Source organism: Danio rerio, chromosome 7, assembly GCF_049306965.1.
Source record: "Danio rerio strain Tuebingen ecotype United States chromosome 7, GRCz12tu, whole genome shotgun sequence".
Lineage (NCBI taxonomy): Eukaryota > Metazoa > Chordata > Actinopteri > Cypriniformes > Danionidae > Danio > Danio rerio.
Window position 1 is genome coordinate 10311922 of NC_133182.1, and position 16189 is coordinate 10328110.

Sequence of the window (16189 nt, forward strand, 5' to 3'; positions counted from 1 at the left end):
TTCACTAGCTATGTTTCTATCCAGAGATGCTAATTATATTCGTGTGCAAAACTAGAATATTGCATAAAACATTTACGAATAAAACATTGTTTCTATACAGTGAGTCAAAGAGAACTAAATTATCACGGTCTAATGAACCAGCGCGAAATATCAAATATCTAATTTGCTGAGGTAGAAGAATTACATTTTTACGAGGTGTCCGTGGGGTTGTAAAATGTAGTAAAAGATAGTAAATGAAATAAGCCAACATTTAGGGCAAAAAGTATTAAAAGTAATAAACATCATCTGACGAGGAAGTACATTTTCAAGGCCAATTATTAAGAGAAATTTTCAGTTTGTACTAAATGCAGGTCTTTATTCTAAATTTTGCGTGTTTTCTGAGAAGGTGCCTGAATTTCGATGCGTTGCATTAACTGCGTGTTCAGCGCAAATGTACGCTAAATGTAAAATCGAACACTGTACACATCATCCCCAAAGAGGCTCGCCTTTAATAAGTTTAAACTGAAACTGCGGCTCATAACAAAGAAATGTGCCAGTAGTCATCGTAAAAATCCTGCTCGCCTGCTTTTTTCCACAAACACAGAAAAATGTAAATCAGCTCATAACCAGACTGAGCATTTAAATTGACACAAACCCAAACCAAAACTTTTAAGGAGTGATAGAAGTGAGACTTTTCTTGCTTTGTTTTGTCCATTTTTTCTTGAGATGTATTTTATATTTATTTACTGATGACTGCTTTGCAGCTTTCAGCCTTGTATTGAATGATTTATTCTAATCTTTCGTTTGTTTTGTAGCAGAAATATTATTTATTAAATTGACATGCGTATAAAAACAATAATGCAAAATAAGCATTTCTTACTGCAGTGCTTCAGTGTTTTTTTGATGCTAAAATCACTGCTAAAAAAATCACAACAACTTAGCGGCTGTATATCATCAAACTGGAAACCACCCAGCACCTCTTTTCATGTTTTATCAGAAATGAAAGTTGTTTTGCCCCTCTCAGCTGCTCTGGCTATTTTGGTCTGGTGGTTTTCATCTTCCATGCTGTCATACCTGAACGTCTCTCTTTCTCTCTCATGCTCTCTTCTTTCTCATTTCCCCCTCACTCGCTCACTGTGTATTCAATTAAAATGGCAATATGATGAAAAATTCCATCTCGACAGAATGTGTTGCTTCAGTAATCTGTCTGCAGTTTGCGTACCGACTGGACAGGAGCTCCATTCATCTTCCACAACCTTCGTTTCAGCATAATCACAATCCTTTTTTTTTTTTTTTTTGGCCACAGGAATTTAGGCTACGGTTGTGCAATATGACAATATATGTGACAGTATATATATATTTACTGTATATATATATATATATATATATATATATATATATATATATTTATTTATTTATTTATTTATTTATATGTGTGTGCGTGTACAGAGCTCAGTATGTACACCCCTCACAAATCTCTCATTTAAATTAATATTTTTTACAGGAAGCTTTACAATATTATATTTATTTATATGCATTAATAGTCAGTACTGAAGGCAAATCTGCAGCTAATCCAACTAAGACCACGGTCCAACAACTAGTACACCCAAATTTACATGTTAGAGGAAATATTTTTTAAAAAGTAAAAAAGAGCAAAGAAACAAAAAAGTTTAGAAAATGTTGTTACAGTTTTGTAGGTTGTAATTTTATTTTCCAATATTTTGCATGAATTTAAATGCAATAACGTTCTATTTCTAAAGATTTTTGGTGACTAAAATATTATTTTAATAAATGTGTCTGTTTAATAAATCTATTTTGTTCAAATGTAGCAAAAATATGACCTATATTGAACTGAGAAATGGATAAAAAATATAAATTTTCAAAAATGGGCTGTACTCATTTATGCTTTTTTTTTTTTTTTTTTTTTTGCTTTGGTTTGGTTTGTTTAGAGTTTTAGTTTGTTTTGTTTTGAGTTTTGTTTTTTTTGTGAGTTTTGTTTAGTTTCTTGCTTTACTTTGTTTTGAGTTTTCGTTTGTTTTGTTTTTTTGCTTAGTTTTGTGATTTGTTTTGAGTTTTGCTTTGTTTTTGGTTTGTTTGTTTGTTTGTTTGTTTGTTTCTGTTTTGAGTTTTGGTTAGTTTTTTGCTTTGTTTTGCTTTGTTTTGTTTTTATGCCTTCAACTTGAGTTTTGGTTTGTTAGTTTTCTTTTTTTATGTTTTGTTTTGTGTTGTTGTTTTTTCGCTTTGATTTGTTTTGAGTTTTAGTTTGTTTTGTTTTTTGATTTGTTTTGTGATTTGTTTTGAGTTTTGCTTTGTTTTTGTTTATTTTTTTGTTTTTTGAGTTTTGAGTTTTGGTTAGTTTTTTGCTTTGTTTTGTTTTGCTTTGCTTTGTTTTGTTTTTTTTTGCTTTCAATTTGAGTTTTGGTTTGTTAGTTGTTTTATGTTTTGTTTTTTGTTTTGTGTTGTTGATTTTTTGCTTTAGTTTGTTTTGAGTTTTAGTTTTTTTTTTTTGTGCTTTGTTTAGTATTTTGCTTTGTTTTTGTTTTCTTTTGTTTATTAATTCATTACAGACTGCATTTGGATTTCAGCATTTGCCTTCAGTGCAATCAACTCAATGTTTAGCAGTTAGTGCTAAAGACTAAATGCAAATATTCTCATCCAAAATAAAGGTTTGTTTAATACCTGATTTATTTTTATCTTTGCCATGATGACAGTAAATAATATTTTACTAGATATTTTTCAAGGCAATTCTATACAGTTTAAATTGACATTTTTTAGATTATTTTAGATTAGATTTAACTTTATTCTCACTACAATGCAATGAAATGCAGTTTAGGTCTAACCAGCAGTGCAATAGTAGCAAGTGCAGGATACAGGTATAAGTTATAAAGTGCAGTTATAGAAAAAACTATGGTGATATTTACAGATGAATGTACTATGGACATTATTCATTAGCTATGAACAGAGATTTACAATAAATAAATTTATGTACAGGTTGTTATTAATAATCAGAAGAGTGCGGATAAATAAACATAATTACAAATGTATATGTGCAGTGGGTATGTAAAGTTCAAATAAGTGAATCGGTGCAATGTAGTGCAATTAATATGTGCAATTTTTAAATGTGCAAATGTTAAATAGTGCAGTGATTGTGAAGAGTATAAGTTAGAGTAGAGAGGGGGTGTATTTGGGGGGCAAAAGAGTCAGTGGGGGGCAGAGTTCAAAAGGGAGACAGCTCTGAGGAAAAAGTTGTTCCTCAGTCTGCTGGTTTTTGTCAGGGGGAGCCTGAAGCGCCTACCGGAAGGCAGGAGTGAAAACAGTCTGAGAGCAGGGTGAGAGGTGTCCTGAAGAATTCTGCGTCGGCGCAGACAGTTTCTTCTGGATGTCCTCTATGGCTGGCAGTGTGGTCCCTGTGATGCGTTGGGCAGTTTTCACCTCCCGCTGCAGTGCCTTATGCCCAGAAACAGAGCAGCTTCCCTACCAGACTGTGACACAGTTTGTCAGAATGCTCTCTATTGTGCAGCGGTAGAAGTTCACCATGACGGCTGATGAAAGCTGGTTCTTTTTAAGTTGCCTTAAGAAAAATAGGCACTGGTTAGCCTTCTTGACCAGGCTGGAGGTGTTGGTGGTCCAGGAAAGCTCCTTTGAGATGTGGGTCCCCAGGAACTTGAAAGATGAAACAGGCTCAATGGCCATCCCATTGATGTGGATGGGATCATGTGAGCCTGTTCTTCCCTTCCTGAAGTCCACAATGAGCTCCTTGGTCTTGTTGGTGTTAAGGAGCAGATTATTGTCGGCGCACCAAGTGGCCAGATGCTGTATCTCCTCCCTGTAGGCCGTCTCACCTTTGTTTCTGATTAGACCAATCACTGTGATGTCATCAGCAAATTTGATGATGGTGTTAGATCTGTTCGCAGGCCTACAGTCGATGGTAAAAAGGGAGTAGAGGAAGGGGCTCAGCACACAGCCCTGTGGTACACCAGTGTTGAGTGTGAAGGTGGTGGTGCAGATGTGGCCTGATCTAACATGCTGAGGTCTGTTAGTCAGAAGGTCCATAACCCAGTTGCAGAGAGACGTGTCGATATCCAGGTCTCTAAGTTTCATCAGTAACTTGGAGGGTATGACAGTGTTGAATGCTGAGCTGAAGTCAACAAACAGCATTCGTGCATAAGTGTTTGTATTATCCAGGTGTTTGAGTACAGATTGAAGTGCTATGGAGACTGCATCTACTGGGCTCCTGTTGCCACGGAAGGCAAACTGATGTGGGTCCAGTGTGGATGGCAGAAAGTCTTTTAGATGTGCTAGGACCAACTGCTCGAAGCACTTCATCATAATAGGTGTGAATGGGGGGTAGTCATTGGGTTAACTGATTGAATTTACAGAATTGTACTATTTCATGATAAATAACCTTATCCGGATTTGAGATGACTTTTTGTGCTAGGTTTTTTTTTTTTTGCCCGTAGAGGAAGCGCTGACACTCTTTTCTGTTCTTCTCTAGGTCCAGGAATCACTCAACCCTAACAATCTGGAGTACTGGATGGAGGACATCTACACGCCAGGCTATGATTCGCTGCTCAAACGCAAGGAGGCGGAGTTTCGCAGAGCCAAGGCGTGTAAAATTGGCGCGCTGATTTTCGCGGCCGCCTGCACTGTGATACTGGTCATCGTAGTGCCCATTTGCACCATGAAGTCTTGAGGTTTCTATCTTTATTTTTTCCCCGCCTGTCAGACGGTGTCCGTATCAATGTATTTACAGACACTGGAACAAACATTCGTGGAAATCTGTGCTTAGGTTTCAGCCACCGGCCTTAGTCTTTCCTAGAATGTCGATTGAAATATATCACAAAAAAAAAGAGTTAAGGATTGCAATTTTGACGTGTTTTTTTTATTTATTTACAGTAGTATTTATAACTTGATAAATTATGTAGTAGATGGCCTTACTTGTAGGCTCAAAGATGCACCCTTGTTTTATAGTCGGGAATATAATATACTGATATGTTTATGTATGTTTTTTTTTTCCTCTTCCTGGTATTACAACAAAAACTAAAGGTAAAGCTTTATGTTTAAGCGCATTATATTTTTTACTTTAATTATGAGAATTTTAACGAGAGTTATTTTTTTGATGAATACGCCGACAGAATGTTTTAACAATGATTTGGATTTATCATTGGAAATTGCTGGAATGTTTGGGCTCGTGCAATGCCTTTTTATAAGGAATATATACATACATATATTCAGATATAGCGCAATGAGTGACATCACGTGCGCATTCAGTGAACTTTAAAGGAATGTTTCACCCAAAAATGTTAATTCTGTTTATTATACATTTACTCTCATGTTGTCCCTCAAACGTATGATTTTTTTGTTGTTGTTGTTGTTGTTGGTTTTATTACTCACATTTTCTGCAGCCATACTACAAAAAACACTTATATGCGAAATGCCTGTATATCAGCACTGGTAGGAGGCGTACATTGGCTCGAGGCCACAGGCCTAGTGCCTTAGTGTCCCAGCAGTGCCGATATACAGCTATATCGCAGTGCTGCGAGTGTGATATTGCATTTATACAACAGTACGACGGCAGTATTGTGTATATAAAAATGAAAATCAAACACTGAGATTCTAAAAACTCTTTTGTATGAGGAACTACTTTCTTCCGCCATTCATTTACATCTGCAGCCGACATCAGAACAGTAGAAACCGTTGCTAATTCACCAACATCCCTTTAGAGCTGGTGTTTGAATGATTCTCTAATGTAATATCTAAAGTGATGAAAAAACAGCAGATTTTGGTCACATTTTAAGATTGTAAGGCTGATCGGCATGAAATGCCATCAGTCTACAGAGATTTCTCAGTGTTTCTCTGGTGCAATCAGAACATCACAAGCAAAGCAGACACTAACAGATTATTATGGTATAAAAACAACACTACAACATACAAAAGAGAGATCGACTATCGCTGCATTCACACCAGACATGGATGAAGCATCAACCGCAAGTGGTTTACATATTGAGTCAATGCAAAGACACAAATATGCCGCAAATGATGCGCACTGTTGCGAAAAAAAGTAATATATTACAATGTTTAGTCTACCTTATCTCTTTAAAAAAAAGTTTAAAAAATGCAAATTACAATAAAATAACATAGCACATTTATATTCACATTGCGCCCTTAAAAAGTAAGTAACACATTTAGTTACGCTTTATTTATTTTTGAAGTGAATACAGATTGTAATTTATTACTTTTTCCAACCATGCCAAAATATTCAACTCGCGCTGATTCATTTGCGTGATAGAGACGCTTATCACGCGAAATGCTCGAGTTGGAAAATCTGAACTTCAGCGGACATTCGCGTCGTGTTAACCAATCATGAGCTTTGTCCTGTAGGGGCGTGATTATGACATAGCATAATGCCTGTTGTTGGTGTCCAAAATCCTCCTGCCGACACCCGACAACAGTCCATCAAACTGGGCTCCCTGAAAGCTTCCATCATCCAAGCTTAGTTTCTGGAGGAGTTTATGAACTCACAGAGCTGGTTGCACCTCTGAAAGGATCTAGTGGACTCAGACACGGCTCCAAATGAATCTACGCTGTTTTTCAGCCTTCATAAAGCACATAAGCAACGCTGCTGCAATAAAGTCCATGTTAGACATTTAACAACGAATCAGGACGCTCATCTGCATCTATTGCGAAATAAATTTGACGTGCAATTGAATTGGATTTGACAAGCGAATGAAGCCAGTAAACTCGAATTGTTCACGGGTCTATTTACGTGCGAATAGTGCGATTTATCCGCGCATGCCACATCTGGTGTCAACACAGCTTTAGAATGTCACTTATCTGATTAATAATAATTTGAGTTTTCCTTGCTTAGGAATTATTATGCGGTCTCTGTCGCCATCTTGTGGCGGTCAACCATCAATTTCTTTGCTCAGCATGCTGATGCCACCTGCCATAAAAATTACAAATTGTTAATATAGGCACTATCCTTATAAATAAACTAATATTTGCAATCTAAACAACAACATTCACGCCTAAAAAAAGGCCCAAAAGTACATTATGTTGTCCAACAGCTGTAATATGTGAGTTGTACAGAGTTTATTGATCTGCTCTCACTCAATGTGGGTGGAGTAATACTCAAGAGTGAAGAAGCTGTATGAGTGCTGTTATTGCAGAATATTCTACGGCTATCAGCTAATTCGATTCGAGAACCAGACCGAACTGTTATATATATATACATACACGTGTGTGTGTGTGTGTGTGTGTGTGTATATGAGCAATATCACACGAGTAGCAGTGCGATATGGATGTATATCGGCACTGGTGGGAGGCGTGCGTGCGGCCTCGCGCCTTAGTGCTCCAACTAGTGCCGATATACAGCCAAATCGCACTGCTACGAGTGTTATATTGTGTTTATACAACAGTTCGACAGCATAATTGTGTATATAAAAACAAAATCAAACATGGAGAGTCTCAAAAACCCTTTTGTATGAGGAACTACTTTCTTCCGGATTTAAATCATAAGCTGACAGTTAAACAGCTGGGCGTGCATCTTTTAAACTTTAGATCTGTAGTGTCTGCTTTTTGTTGGCTGTATATATATACACACACACACACACACACACACACACACACACACACACACACACACACACATAACAGTTATATATAAATATATATATATATATATATATATATATATATATATATATATATATATATATATATATATATATATATATAAATATATATAGTTATATATATATATATATATATATATATATATTTATATATATATATATATATATATATATATATATACTGAAGATTTCATATTCGTATGCTATTGTGACGAAAAAATACACAATTCTTCAAAAATGATACATCAAAATCATACAGATTTGAGAAAAAAAAACATGAGGGCAAGTAAATAAAGACAGAATTGTATTTTTTATGCAGTTTTGCTTAATTTAAGGGGTTTTGATTGTACAAATGGGTTTTGAGGACAGTAAAATGACTCTATTACTGCTGTTTAATTGAATTGTTTGAATAGTAACACGTGACTTTATTTCCTTCAGATCGGTTGCTTATCAATGCCAATACAGCTCTTCAAAACTGACTATATCATAGTATGTAGCTGATTTCTCTTTGATTGTGATCATACTTTGCCTTGTTATGTCATAACAAATCATAATATACTTGAATTGCCAAATCACTAGCTCAGTTTTTTTTTCTCTGAACGTCGAATGTTTATTTTTCTTGCACTTATTCTCCATACCAGTGTTTTGAACACCCGAAAAATTGGACTTGACAAGGAAAAAATGTGAACTTCCCTTAATGATGTTCACTTCTGGCACCCGTAGTATAAGTGATACTTCTGAGAAGTCAAGCTGTGGGGCCGTGAGTGAAAACCGCCTGTTAGTCAGAAACAATATTTCAGCTCTTACACTCAGACGATGTTAGAAAACTAATGAGCTGCCTTGCATGTCTGCCGCCTACATAGGCAGCATCCTAATTGAATTAAGTGTCTGACTTGGAGTGCTCTAAATAGGACGCAACTGTGAGCATCACTCATTCAGTCAGTCCAGTGGAGTTTGCCATAAGCTGCCTGTACAGTACAGTAAAGTACAGTTGAAGTCAAAATGTTTAGCCCTCCTAAACCAACCCTAAACCCACCCGTCACAGTGCTAAAAATATTAATTGTCATACAGTGTCATAAAAATGCTACTATAACTGATGTACATATCGGCCGCATATCCGATCTAAACTTTACCCACTGTACCCAGAGTGTTGGAAAATTTTCATCCTGGCCTGATATTTTTAGTCATCCAAAACTTTTGTGAACATGAACAACAAAACGCATAGAAAAAACAGTTGCTTTGAAAATATCTGTGTCCATGTGGACAGGGCCTAAATCTATAGGCCAGGGGTCACCAAACTTGTTCCTGGAGTACCGGTGTCCTGCAGAATTAGCTCCAACCCTAATCAAACACACAAAACAAGCTAATCAAGGTCTTACTAGGTATACTTGAAACATCCAGGCAGATGTGTTGAGGCAAGATGGAGCTAAACCCTGCAGGGATACCGGCCCTCCAGGACCAGGACTGGTGACCCCTGCTATAGGCCCTATAATTCCAGTGTTGTATGACACAGCAGAATATATTCATCAATAATTGGAAATTTCTGTCGAACCCAATCAGTCTGCATCATTGTACAGAGTGAGCTTCTGAGCAAACTCCAGAAAAGTCTCCATATGGAGATGGAAAGGTCACACAAATGTATTCGACACACCACAGCCAGTTTTATGTCTTTGTTGTGTGTGTGTTGTGCAAAAAAATGCACACAAATAATGCTTTATTCATCGATAGTATGTCCCTGTAAATATCAATAATGTGAAAAGGAGCAAATGTTGTTGGCATCGCACTGCCCCATGGCTTTCAATTTACAGAAGCTGCAGTCAAACGTATGTTGTTTTTTTGTGAAAATTTGGGCTGAAGCATGTGTTTCCAATGAGACGGTGTTGCTTTTAATGGTGTGTTTACACTTGTATTTTGGTTCTCATGTACTTAATTTATTTATTTATTCATTTATTTATTTTATTATTTTTTTTACATAAAGATACAGCTCTAAGAATAGCGTTTATGATGATATAAACCAACCAAACCTAACACTGTTTGCTTGACTGAATGCTCTAGCTGAATATACATATGGGTGATGGTATCCCGGCAGGCACCTACATGGCAAAAAAAAATCATAATAAAAAAAAAAGAAACTCACTAAAAACCATGTAAAAATGCTAACCGATTTGATGTCAGTTGACTACCCAGATCGACATCAAAAAAATGATTACAAAATTGATCTGTCATTGGTTTTTTATGTTTTTTGTTTTGCCAATCCATACAAAATCCATTGTAATTTTGTAATTAGCATTTAAAGCTTTCAGAGGAATAACTCTTTTATTATAGTATAATACTTTTTTGGATCGTTATTTTGATGGTTGAACCTAGGATTCAGGAGGAACAATGCGGTTTTCATCCAGGCCGTTGTACACTAGACCAGCTCTATACCCTCACCAGGTTGCTTGAGGGTTCATGGGAGTATGCCCAACCAGTCCACATGTGTTTTGTTGCCTTGAAGAAGGCATTTGACCCTGTCCCTCGTGGCATTCTGTGGAGGGTGCTCTCTAAGTATGGGGTCAGAGGCGATCTGTTGAGGGCCGTCCCTGTATGAACAGAGGAGTTTGGTTTGCATTGCCGGCAATAAGTCAGACTTGTTTCCAGTGCATGTTGGACTCTGGCAAGGCTTTGAAATGCTGTCCATAAAAATTATGAACAGAATTGGTGACAAAGGGCAGCCTTAGGCTGGAGGGGGTCGGGATTGGGGTCCACAGGATCTTATCTCTGTTATTCGCGGACGATGTTGTTTTGTTGGCTTCATCGAACAGGTACCTTCAGCATGCACTAGGGCGGTTTGCTGCCCAGTGTGACGTGGCTGATCTGAGAATCAGCACCTCCGACTTCAAGTCCATGGTGCTCCACTGGAAAAAGGTGGTTTGTCATCTCCAGGCTGGAGGAAAGTCCTTACCCCAGGTGGAGGAGTTCAAGTATCTTGGGGTTTTGTTAACGAGTGAGGGAAGGATGGAACGTGAGATTGATAGGCAGAGTTTGGGTCATGACTGAAAGGACAAGATCTCAGATACAAGCGGGGGAAATGAGTTTCCTTCACAGGGTGGCAGGGCGCATAGATAGGGTGAGGAGCTTTGTCACCCAAGAGGAGCTCGGAGTAGAGCCGCTGCTTCTCCACATCGAGAGAAGTCATGTAAGGTGGCATGTCCCACCAGGAGGAGACCTCGGGGAGGAACCAGGACATGCTGGAGGGTCTACGTCTCTTGGCTGGCCTGGGAACGCCTCGGGATCCCCCTGGAGGAGCAGGAGGAAGTGTCTGGGAAGAGGGAAGTCTGGGGATCTCCCCTAAGACTGGTGTCCCCGTTTCCCGGAACCGGAAAAGCGGTCAAAACAAATGAAAAATGAATGAATGAAAATTTTGGTGGTCAGAAGGGCATCAATGTGTGGACGTCAAATAGATGTCAAGCTTTTGACATCAAAGAGATTTGCAATTTTGCCAAGTTTTTTCGATCTTCTTATAGCAACAAGGTGCCCATTAGGACCTTTATCAGTTGCAAGCTTATGAAGAAGGTATTATATATATATATATATATATATATATATATATATATATATATATATATATATATATATATATATATATATATATATATATAAACAGCATAAAGCATGAGGGTATAAAAGACACAGTCAGAGCACCTGTATACAACAATTTGCAATGGTTGCCCCGCCTCCAAACTCTTCTGATTGGTCCACTGCTAAGGAACTAACAGTGATGAGCAGCGCTGCTTGTTAAAGTCAAAGTTCTTCCAAATTGACATGGTGTCTAAAAAAAAAAGCATTCACATGTCAATTTTGTCAATGTCAATGACAATGTCTATTTGACATCCACACATTGATACCCTTCTGACTACCAAAATATTCATAAAAAAAGGCATTACCTTATTCTTCATGTATGAGCAAGTTCAGACATTGGAATCTTGAATCTTGAATTTGGCTCAAGACTTCTGGTCTCATTTACCTCCATTGATTTTCATTCATTCATTCATTCATTTTCTTGTTGGCTTAGTCCCTTTATTAATCCGCCACAGCGGAATTAACCGCCAACTCGTCTAACACGGTTTTACGCAGTGGATGCCCTTCCAGCCGCAACCCATCTCTGGCAAACATCCACACACACTCATACACTACAGACAATTCAGCCCACCCAACTCACCTGTACCGCATGTCTTTGGACTGTGGGGGACATCGGAGCACCCGGAGGAAACCCACGCGAACGCAGGGAGAATATGCAAACTCCACACAGAAATGCCAACCGAGCCGAGGCTCGAATCAGCGACCCAGCGACCTTCTTGCTGTGAGGCGACAGCACTACCTACTGCGCCACTGCGTCGCCCATTCCATAGATTTTTAGATATTAAAAACAGCTTGTTATGCTGCTTGATGTTGCAAACTGATATTTTCTCATTATATTATTAAACTTTTTTATGTATATTTATGTTTTTTGCAGTTTTTTATTTTAAGTAATTTCTCCCATAGCCAACTAATCGGAAGATTCAATCCCAAATACAAGCGCACTTCCCCATCAAAAAGTATGGTCAACAGTATAAAAAAGATTTGGTTCATCTGAACGCTTCAAATACAAATTAAAATGGATTTTGTACCGCTACAAAGCATATAAACCACTTCGTGCTTCAAAAGACCCGAGCGTAATGGTCAAACACATCCATCAATCGCATGTTTACATTGAAAATGTGAAAAAGCAAAACACATTCTGTGTGAATGGCCCTCTAACAGAGCCAGTGTTCTTTTTAATCTAACAAAACATAGAAGTGTGAACATGCTTAAAAGAAAGTTCATTTGCACAGAAGGATGACATTTTGGTTCATTTGTTTGTTCACTTGAGTTGCTCTAACAACATTGTTTTTTACTATGAACGGATTTCTGAAATACACATCCAAATCCATATTCCAATTACCGCTGTAGTTTTGCAATTCAGAGATTTATGGAGTGAATCACCAAATAATGATGCTTTTGTCATTTACTTGCTCACCTCATGTCAATCCAAACCCATATGGTGATTTCTCAATACAGTAACAAAAATCTAAAGTTACATGATGCTTTATATTTACATATTTAGGCATTTTTTTGCTTTTATTATCAATAAATAATACCAAGTTTTTATAATGTCAAATTAATAAAGATCATTTATAATATAAATGTACAGTTTAAGTCAAAATTATTGGCCCTCTTGTGAAACTCTTTTTCAAATATTTTCCAAATGATGTTTAACAGAGCAAGGAAATTTTCACAGTATCTCTTATAATGTTTTTTCTTCTGGAGAAAGTCTTTTTTCTTTTATTTCGGCTGGAATAAAAGCAGTTTTAAAACCATTTAAGGTCAATATTATTAGCCCCCTTAAGCAATATTTTTCGATAGTCTACAGAACAAACCATCATTATACAAAGACTTGCCTAATTACCCTAACCTGCCTAGTTAACCTAGTTAAGCTTTTTAATGTCACTTTAAGCTAAAGACTAGTGTTTTGAAAAATATCTAGTCAAATATTATGTGCTGTCATCAATGCAAAAATAAAATAAATCAGTTATTAGAAATTAGTTACTAAAAATGTTATGTTTAGAAATGTGTTGACAAATTATCTCTCGGTTAAAGAGAAATTGAGGACAAAAAAAATATATAGGGGGGCTAATAATTCAGAAGGGCTTATAAGGGCCTACTCACACTATGCCATCCGTACCGTGCCCAGGCCCGTTTCCCGGATCGTTTGAGAAGTGTGAGTGCACTGAATCGGGCTCAAGCACAGTTCACTTGGCCGGCCCTGGCCTGGTTGGAAGAGGTGTGCCTGAGCATGGTTCACTTCAGCCGAAACTGAAAGCGAGACGTGACTTTTAAGGGGCTGTTTCATATGGATTTATTAATCATTCTTACTGTTCAGTGAACGCAAACTGCTGTAGTTTATTGAAGACGAGAACTCCTCACAGCACGACAGCTGCGCGCCTTCAGCAGACCTCCTCATTCCTGCAGCACGAGAGCTTTATGATTGTTTATGAGCGCCAAAAGTGGCGGATCTGTTCGGCGAAATATCTGACTGCGTGTCCCCGCATCCCTAAGGACTGTTTGGCGAAATTTCTGACGGCATATCAAACGACTGAAACGATATAACTAGAGAAATCTTCACTGTGCTGCTGAGTGAGAGAGCGCTTCTCACTGAACAGCGCAGCAGCGATGACGAAAGCGTGCCGAAGCCCGTTTGTGGTGTGAGTGCGGGCCGTCGGGGGAGACGGGAGGGGGGACAAGCGTGCTTTGGCCCGGTTCGAGGCAACTGTACCTAGTGTGAGTACGGCCTAATTCTGACTTCAACTGTATATATCAAATTTCCAACACAATCTCACGGCAATTCATAACTTTTTCATTTAGTGGCTAATTCGTATAAATTTGTTCGATCTAATTCGTACAATTTAGTACGACTTGCTCATCCCCAATGTTGGTTGGGTTTAGGGGTGGGGTTAGTTGCCACGCCTCCTTTTTAAAATCGTACAATTTCGTACGACTGAACTCGTATGAATTCGCCACTAAACTGGCAAAACGTAAAATACTTAAGTTTTCTCGTGAGATCAGGCTGAAAATTTCATTGCATTGTTTAATAAACTTATACCAGCATATGGGTTTCTAAACACATGATGTGGGTAAATAATGTTCGTTTGGGACGAACTCTCTCTTTAATTGACCTGAGGAAGTAATATGAATGTGATTTTTCTTCTCTGATTGACTGAATGTCTGCTGATCTGGCCTTGGACACAGGATCTGTGTGTAGTAGCAACGCTTTCGAACCATGTACATAATTTCAGGTTCGAAGCGCATTGTGTGAACCAAGTGTAACTGGAGTCATATTCTAATAAATCTCTTACTGTTCAGACTGTTGAATGTGCATTGATTTCTTTCTTTGCATCGTTTTTCTGTTTATAAAATATGTACGCAAAATTAGTAGCCCCCCTGTGAAATGTGAATTATTTGTTTTTTATATTTCCCAAATTATATTTGACAGAGCAAGGAATTTTTTACAGAATTTTGTATATAATTTTTTTCTTCGGCACTGAAAAAAGTGTTGCATGCAGAACTGTTGCAAACAATTTATTTGTGTTGAATTTAAACAAACAAATTAAGTTTAATAATGTTCAACTTAACTTGTTTGTTGAAATTCAACACAAATAAATTGTTTACAACCACTTAACATAAAAAAAGAGTAAATCCAAGGAGTCATCTTTGAATAATTTTTTAAAATATAATAAAAACATTTTAACCACTTGTCCCGATTTATGTTCCAAGGTTCTAAAAAGTTTACAATTATGTTTTCACAGTTCTGAGGCTCCTATAAATGAGACCAAATTATAATAATAAAAATTCAACACCCTTTAACTATATGAAGAGTTCAGATGCAAAACCCTCTAAATCCATCAGACCTCTTTTCTTGTAAATGAGAATTTTCTACAAGGCTCCTCTGATTAGTTTCAGACGGTTCGTTTCATATATAATAATAAGGTTATTCGCTAGTAAAAAAAAAAAAAAAAAAAAGTTTTTTCATAAATGTCACTTCTGTCAATTATGATTTTTTAATAAAGTAGATTTTCTTTTGCGTCAAAACCAGCTAAATCCACTTGTGTTTTTTTTTTTTTTTTTTTTTGCAAAAACCTTTAAATCCACCTTTTGGGACAGTGTATTGTAGTTGAAAATCACTAAAAATGCAAATATTTTACCAAACGTAAAACACATTACACAATGCAACCAAAATTCAAAATACATAAATCTGTCAGGTAACTGGTGGTTCGTTCCACTGTGGCAACCCCTGATAAATCAGGGACTAAGCCAAAGAAAAATAAATGAATGAAATCTGTCAAGTGAGTGCATTAAGCCAATAACATTAACACTGAAATTAATTAAATCTTAATGATCTGTTGTCATTTCTGATATTTGGGATTTAGATTTAATGTACATAGAACAATGTAAACATCGCAAACTAAGCTTGTCAGATTCAAATGTAGATAGTGTAAAATGTACAGTGCAAAACATTCTAAAAACTTTCTGTAAACATTAAAATGAAGTGAATAAAAACATATTGCCCTTGCTATCTACCTCATAACTCCATCTAAGATACAGTTGCAGTCAGAATTATTAGCCCCCCTGTTTATTTTTTCCCCAATTTCTGTTTAACACAGAGAAGATTTTTTCAGCACATTTCTAAACATAATAGTTTTAATAAATAATTTCTAATACCTGATTTATTTTATCTTTACCATGATGACAGAACATAATATCAGACTAGATATTTTTCAAGACACTTCTATACAGCTTAAAGAGACATTTAAAGGCTTAACTAGGTTAATAAGGTTAAATAGGCAGATCAGGGTAATTAGGCAAGATATTGAAAAAAATTTGCTTAAAGAGGCTAATAATTTTGACCTTAAAATGGTTTTTAAAAGATGTAAAACTATTTTTATTCTAGCTGAAATAAAACAAAAAGGCTTTCTCCAGAGGAAAAATTATTATCAGACATACTGTAAAAAATGTATTGC

The 16189-nt window shown here is 36.8% G+C and overlaps 1 protein-coding gene across 1 annotated transcript in view; it reads left to right on the forward strand.

The window, feature by feature from the left end:
• Positions 1 to 5546, forward strand: part of minar1 (membrane integral NOTCH2 associated receptor 1) — a 45529-nt gene extending 39983 nt beyond the window's left edge. The window contains 1 exon segment of the mRNA NM_001423843.1: positions 4475 to 5546. Coding sequence (NP_001410772.1) covers positions 4475 to 4672 — 198 coding nt within the window. The 3' untranslated portion in view covers positions 4673 to 5546.
• Positions 5547 to 16189: the final 10643 nt, after the last annotated feature.